The sequence below is a fragment of the Sander lucioperca genome, chromosome 17 (genome assembly GCF_008315115.2).
Source record: "Sander lucioperca isolate FBNREF2018 chromosome 17, SLUC_FBN_1.2, whole genome shotgun sequence".
Classification (NCBI taxonomy): Eukaryota; Metazoa; Chordata; class Actinopteri; order Perciformes; family Percidae; genus Sander; species Sander lucioperca.
The window spans coordinates 15,685,166-15,693,164 of NC_050189.1; the positions used below are offsets into that span (position 1 = coordinate 15,685,166).

A 7,999-nucleotide genomic window follows, 5' to 3' on the forward strand; every position below is an offset into this window, starting at 1 on the left:
TATGAATTAGACTCTCATGTTACACAGAACAGTTGACAGGAAGACCGAACAAACAGCTTAAACAAGGACAACAGGCTGAACGCAGATCAATATGTTACTGTTAACAAACATAATTCAGCCTACATATAAATAACACTTATATGTAAAGTAACACTTAAGAACTTACAAGTCAGACTGTTCTGTAAAGTGTTTAGAAGATAAAATAATATAAGGGTGCAAATTAATCAATACTGAATGCTGAAAATGACTGATATGAGAGAATAGACAGTCAAGCTGCTGTTTGTTTGATTGCTCAGTAAACAATCAGTGTGTAGATAACTGCAGTCTACAGGTATCAGTGTGTACATAGCTACAGTGTACATGTATCAGTGTGTACATAGCTATAGTAAGATGGGCTCACGGCCGTAAAGCAGAAAATACATCTGTCAGTGTTTGACTCTCCTTATCAGCTCAGAGTTCAACAGCAGCTATGTGTTGTTTTGATGTGCAAATATAAACTTTATAATAACACTGCAGCAGTTAAACACATTGATCATCAGCAGCAGGCGACTCTGAACTGTTGCCCATACTTTCCTATTTAATACGTATCCAGCAAACAAACACCGCAACAGTTAAGTTACACAATATCAACTAAGTCATATTGTTTTCACATGAGAACTATTTATATAAAGTGAGTACTTTTAGATAAGCCACAGTAGTTTCTTACTGAAGTAAACTATTTTAGTTCCTCTAAAGGTAGACTTTTGAAGTGAGTCTCTCTTAGTCTGACCCTCCTCTGGGACCATCTCACCATGGGAGACCCTAGGGGATCTCAGAGCTCCAGTTAATACAGATCCCAGACTCAGATACACGGACTCCTCCACCAGGTAGAGATTCACAGAGGGGAGTAACTATTAAAATAACGGTACTTTTACATGAAAAAAAGTGTGGGATTCCTGGAGCAGAGAAAATGGTTGAAACAGATCAAACAGCAGATTTAAACATGACCTCACACCCAGAGAAAGAAGAGTGTGGAATAAACGATGAGTGTGAAAACAGTCAGGTGTAAACCGCCCAATGACTTGTCAGATGAGCTGAACGTCATCAGCGGCAGATATTGATCTCTTGTCCTTAAGTCTTTTATATTTCAGGCAAACTACAACAAAGAAAACAACTGTTAGAAGAGGCGCTGCAAAACCTGACAATCCAACGTATCCACGAGGGAAGTTATCATACGTGTAGCGTCCACTGTTTGGACCATCATACATTGTGTTTTCATCCATGTAGTTTCCATCCACAAAGATTTCACTGTTTGGACCTGAAGATGAAAAACACGAGTCAGGGAATGTCTGGATATCCTCATCATCCTCTCTGATGTTAGAAACTGCAGCTACAAGCTGATACTCAGAAAAACTCACTGAGAGAGACTACCTCACCTGGCTCTGTAACCTGCAGACGGATGGTTCTGATTGGCTCAGAGTCGAGGAAGGCTCTCTTCTGAAGTCTGAAAACAGCTGATGCAACTCGGCACTCGTATGTTCCTTGGTCGTTGATGTTCACATTCTTCAGAATTAAAGACACGTCTCCGTTCTTCAGATCTCTGTCCACCAGCTCCACCCTGTCCTTAAAGGATGGATTCTGTTCGTCTGTTTCCAAGTATCCATCGCTGTAAAATAGGACGTTATCTGGCTCCAGATCATCCCTGCTCCACTCTACAGTGCTGATAGGGACGTCAGCAGCCTGACATGGAAGAATGACATCCTCCTCAGGGTGCACTGTTACCACAATCAGGTCTGAAAAACAATAGAAAACAATACAAGACACATATACTGTAAATACTAATAAAAAGTAAATTTATTTAATTGGACTCAGGTGTGACCCTGCAGTTCTCTTTATGTCTCATCTGATGGAGACGTTCACTTTATTCCCACAATGTCAACACTTAAGAAGACTGTGATGTGAATAAATGGAGCCAATCATGCAGCCAGTTAGTCGTGGAAAAATGTCAGGAGTCAGACCGATGTGTATAATGTGAAAACACAACTCTTCCTGTAGCAGCGATTTGTCCTCAGACTAACAAAAAACAACTGAAAACTTAAAATTAAACAGCATATGAGAAAACACATGAGTCAGTAAATGTGTGATAGTGGAGCAGTCTTCATCCTCTCTGATGTTAGAAACTGCAGCTACAACCTGATACTCAGAAAAACTCTGAGAGAGACTACCTCACCTGGTTCTGTAACCTGCAGACGGATGGTTCTGATTGGCTCAGAGTCGATGATGGCTCTCTTTTTACATCTGAAATCAGCTGGTTCAACTCGACACTCGTATGTTCCTTGGTCGTCTTTGTTCACATTCTTCAGAACTAAAGACACGTCTCCGTCCTTCAGATCTCTGTCCACCAGCTCCACCCTGTCCTTAAAGGATGGATTCTGGTCTTCTGTTTCCAAGTATCCATCGCTGCAAAACAGGACGTAATCTGGCTCCAGGTCAGGTCTGGTCCACTCTACAGCTATGACAGGGACGTCCTCAGCCACACATCGCAGAGTGACATCCTCTCCAGGGTGCACTGTTACCACAATAACTAAACAATAAAAAACACATTAATGAATAATAATATTAATGTTATTTAAAAGGCCTTCTCAGGTGTGACCCTGCAGAAGGTCTCTTTATGTCTCACCTGATGGAGACATTCACTGATCATTCACAACTGCAGAGATATCACAGGACTTAATTCACACAATATCAAAACTTTAGAAGACTGTGATGTGATTGGAGCCATTCAGGCAGCCATTTAGAGCGAAGTGGAAGGTCGAGGATACAGACGATTTCTGTGCAGACCCAATCTCAATGTTTCTTCACAATAACTTCCAGTCTTAAAACCTCTGTCGCCTGTTAAACCATAACACTAGCTTGCTCTACATTAACGGTATCCCTTACATACTTCATAAATAGCCTACATATTAGCCTAGTTTTGAAATATTACATGTATAACTGCTCCTCCAAACTATCTGTGTCCTAAACGCATTCATCAAGAAAACACAGATCAGAAATAATGTCTGAATCTTTACGCAATCAAAGCTGATATTTACCAGAAATTGCTTCAGAAAGAAGGAACAACAGGAACACAAATGGAGCCATGGGAGTGGGAAGGTGTTGATCTGTTGTTGCCTTAACTTTCCCTGTGTCCTGGATCTACACAACGCTATAAATTAAAGGGAGTAATTTGCTGTCAGGCTTTTGCAAAGCACATGTGTGTAAAAGTGCGCTGATCTCACAGCCCAGGTTACATTCAGAACTTGGCTCACTCTGAGGTGTAAACACGGAAGAGTCTGGAAGCCACCGCCCTTTGGACACCTGGTTACACCTTAAATCAATTCATTCAGAGCAGTACCAGACAGTCAATTTTTTAAAAGTTGATTAGTAAAAAGTTTTGAAATATACAAAATGCAATTTAGGTTATTAAACTCTACATGTGCTATTACATGTCCATGTTTTCTTTTGTTATTTAGCTCATTGATATAAGAGGGTGGACAAAATAATAATAATAGTAACACCTCTCTATAGAAGACAATGCAGTTCAACAGCAACACAAACTGAACATTATAACCTTTCTAGCCTTTTGAAAGAACAAACATAACGTTCCTAAACAGCTCACTGGCTGTGAGCCAAGTTACACTGAGCCTGGGATGTATTATCCACATGTGGCATCAGCCGAGTGCCCATGGGCACCAGCCAATTTGCATTTCTGGGATGGAGGGAGGGAGGAAGGGAGATGGAGAGGCTGGAGGTGGGGGGGTGCGGTTGGTGGGACCTAATGATTGACACAACATTGATGCTGTCAGTTCGGGCAGTTAAGGGAAGGAATAGCACGTGAAAAATACAGACTCAGGTGAACTAGGCCTCTCATGTTTTCATTTCAAAGTTTAAATCTGTCTGAAGTCATTAGCTGAGCTGCTCTGCTTGACTGTTTTGTGTGTAAAGTGAAGAGGGGGGTGGGGGGGGGGGGCTTTGAGTGCAGTCACCCTAGACAAAATGTCCATTCTGGGCCTGTCAGCCAGGATAAACTCCTACCTCACTGCTAAACACGGCTTATCTCTTCTTACTCCGTGACACTGTTTTCATGTTCCAAAGTTTACTTTCCCACTTCAGGGTGTCTCAGTGTCTGTGAGCCATGTTACACTGAATGAATAAACATTTTCTTTGGTAATCTCTCTGGAATAAGTCACAGAAAACAAAAACTGAGACTGTTTTAGTTCAGGGACTTTAATTTTAAAATATTCTTCAGTTTGAAGAAAAATCACGGACTATAAAGAAGATAAACCAGAAAGAAGTTTAGTTACAACAGAAGAGAAAGCATTAGTCATCTTTACTGAGCATCAAACAAGAGAAAAGAGTGTACTATATAGGCGCATGGTATGTTTGTTGGTCATTGTTAAATCTTTGTCTGTTTCTGTCTTCCTGTAAATTGCTACTCTTCAAACTGTAAACTAAGTTATAAGTTATTCATTGTCTACTCCAATATAAGAACTTTTGCTCTGACTGACTCTTCTCAAAGCCTCAGCACATGATTGGCTGAATGTGCACATCATCAGATCATATTTATTTATTAAAATGGGACACTTTTGGTAACATCTACCTTCATTAGCTCATGCCCCACCTGCCATATTACTTCACCAACAGGTGCATGCTGGTTGTGGCTAACATGCTAAATGCTAACATGTTGATGGATGATCCTCCACTTCAGGTTCAGACAGGTGAGTTCAACAACACGCTCTCTGGGATGGATGGTACTGTTCACAGGAAGGTTGCTAGGAAACATAGTGTTGTGTGTGTGCCCGTTTGCACTAAAAAGTGAGTCTTTTTGCTGTGTGTTTGTGTACAAAACCTTAAGAAAAGCGTTAAAGCATCAAAAATAAAAATAAAAAACAGTAGCTACAGAGGAAAGTTGATGGGGAAATGTAATGTAAGTTGAGTGCAAGACTGCAGTGTGTCTTTTTGCTGTGTATTTGTGTCTGCAGCAGCTGTGGAGTTTATATTGTTTAAATATCTCTGTTTTTACCATGCGGCTTAATAATGTTAATAATAATGTTTGTAGCACCCGCCGTGGTGTCCGCGTGTTGTCAGTCATTTTAGTTTAACTGTCTGAGTTTTGTCTCTGTTGTGTTTTCTGCTGCAGAGGTTCTGAAATTAATTAACTGTTGGTTTGGAGACTCTGTGGTGAGATGTCATGCGTGTGTTGACATGATTACATCTTTTTTTGTTGCCTAAACACACAGTAAACAGTAACGTTTAGTACTTTTTGACTGACCTACTTTTATCTAAGTTCATTTTTAATACTTGAGTACAACATTCAAACATTCTTTTATCCATCTGTAGAGGTGACACACAGCATGAGAGTCTTGAGCAGACACAGGTTTAATTTAAAGACTGAGCCAACTTTGTAAACTGTGAGCTGAACTGAGCATGTGTAAAGAAAGAGAAGGTGCTGTGCTGCCACCTGCTGGCTGTCTGACTCAACTGATATGATGCTTTCATCCAAAGACATTTTTACGTTAAAGACACTGACTGACTGAACCACTGGAAAGGAACTTGAGGTTCACCGTGCTGCTGAAGACACTGAAGCATTTTAAAGGAGTTATTTGTATAAACAGTTCTGATGGAGGGTTATGCAGCTTGTTTTAAAGCTGAGGAGAGGGCAGTCTCTATTTTGTAAACCTGCCAAATTTATATTTCTGTTTTTCCAGGAAGGCATGAAATAGTTGTCATGACCGAAAGAACGAGATCCAGGGTACAAGCGGCCGAAATGGGTTTCCTCAGGAGGGTGGCTGGCGTCTCCCTTAGAGATAGGGTGAGAAGCTCAGTCATCCGTGAGGAGCTCGGAGTAGAGCCGCTGCTCCTTTGCGTCGAAAGGAGCCAGTTGAGGTGGTTCGGGCATCTGGTAAGGATGCCCCCTGGGCGCCTCCCTAGGGAGGTGTTCCAGGCACGTCCAGCTGGGAGGAGGCCTCGGGGAAGACCCAGGACTAGGTGGAGGGATTATATCTCCAACCTGGCCTGGGAACGCCTCGGGATCCCCCAGTCGGAGTTGGTTAATGTGGCTCGGGAAAGGGAAGTTTGGGGTCCCCTGCTGGAGCTGCTACCCCCACGACCCGTTACCGGATAAGCGGACGAAGATGGATGGATGGATGGATGAAATAGTTGCTACGTAGGGTTTGGTATCAGAACTGTTGAAAGAAACCATCAAACGTTCTGGGTCCTCCACTGTTTCTGATCTACGGAAGATTTAAACAAATGTAGATAAATGATCAGCTGAAGAGTTCTGATAGACACGACTGTCGATCATGAACACTGATTGATTTGTTATAGTGTCAGTGAGTGATTCAAAGTCTTACCTGTGGCCCTGTGTGTCTCGATTATGAATGAAATATATCAACTGGAATCAGGAATTTCAAGGAAGTTGCTCGCCTGACGTGTACGCCAAAAAAGTTTGTTGATCTGCCAGTGTTTCTCCTGCTGGCCCGGAGATTTTACATTATAGTGACAGGTTTTTAAATCGCATTTATCGTTTTTTTAAATATGGGGGAAATCCTATTTTGGGTTGCAGGGGGATTTTTCGTGGCAATATTGTGAGTAGCCACTGGAACAGAATGGCTGCCAGTTTGAGCGCTCTTCCTGGGGGACTGGTCTCGATATAAAGACAACATGATGAAAGTGGAGCTGCAATCTGAACACAATGTGGAAGCAAGTTAAAGCTGGGGTGGAGGTGAGGTTGGTCAGAGCGGTTCAAACCAGCATTTCCTCTGTGTAGGGTGGTGTAGCAGCCACGTGGTTTCTCCTCCTGCTGTTAGCAGCTCAGTTAGTCTCAGTTAGTCTCACTGTTGTCAATATCTAATACCACTGACTGTGGTAAGATAGAAGTGAGCTCACAGACCTCTGTTGCTCACTGCTCATCTCTGCTGCAGGCTATAGGCTCCAGGATACATTGGCAGCTTCTAGCATCAACAGACCCCACCACTGCATTGTGGGTAATGTTGACAGCAGGTTTTGACAAGGAAGCAGAATTTGTGAAAAAAACAACAACACTATCTACTGCATCGATTTTGACCCATATATTCTTAAACTGTCTCTTGATCCCAAGTTCTAAAAGTGACCTAATAAATCTAGTTATTAGGAACCATGGAAATAAAGGTCCTCTAACCCTAACAAAGTAGTCATTTTAAACTAAGTTCCTCTAAACCTATCAAAGCTCCTGTCTGACAGGAAGCAGCACATGAAGCTGGGGAAACGTGTCTCTGATTCTCTGACCATCAGCACAGGTTTCCCTCAAGGCTGCGTCCTCTCCAACAGATGCACCCCCACTCACCACACAGTCAAGCTGCTAACGTTTGCAGACGACACCACACTAATTAGACTTATCTGACCATAAGGAACCTCCGGGGACCTGTAGGCCTACAGCTTGCTACCAAAACACTGTTACACACACGTGACATTAATTCTTATTTTGACCGCACCAAAACATCTTTCCTTTTGTGTGCAGACCTGATTGACTCTTGGTGTGTAGTTTGATAGAGTGCAGCTACACAGTGACTTTTGTTGAGTCTCTTTCTGACCACATTTCCGTGGTTAAACAAAGGCAGGCTGTCAGAGACGCAGGTACAAAACCACCCCCTGTTCACTTCCTTTCAACTTAACCGCGGCCATCTACAGGAAGATACAGCTTAACAATCATCATCGAGTCATTTCTTAATAAATCTATGACAACTTCAAATCAACCTTGTGTATCTTTGTGAAAAGGTAACTTTCACTTCAGGCATTAAAACAATGACCACACACACACACACACACGTGTTGCATCGTATTCATGTTCTTTTACATTCAGGTGTGGGTCGTTGCTTATTTTTCATCTCAACATTTAGTTTTTCGTCTCTCTTCACTTCATGTTGTGATTTAGTGCTTCATTAAAATTTAATTAAAAAATGAATTTATCTGCTTTATTGCCACGAAAACAAAGAAACTTTTT

General features: G+C 41.9%; 1 protein-coding gene across 1 annotated transcript; it reads right to left on the minus strand.

The window, feature by feature from the left end:
* Positions 1-1,344: 1,344 nt before the first annotated feature.
* LOC116060896 (tyrosine-protein kinase-like otk) lies at positions 1,345-3,204 on the minus strand. The gene is made up of 3 exons (XM_035993664.1): positions 3,072-3,204; positions 2,210-2,563; positions 1,345-1,772 (listed from the first exon to the last, which is right to left on the minus strand). The coding sequence occupies exons 1-3, from the start codon at positions 3,118-3,120 to the stop codon at positions 1,384-1,386; spliced, it is 792 nt and encodes a 263-aa protein (XP_035849557.1). The 5' UTR covers positions 3,121-3,204; the 3' UTR covers positions 1,345-1,383.
* Positions 3,205-7,999: the final 4,795 nt, after the last annotated feature.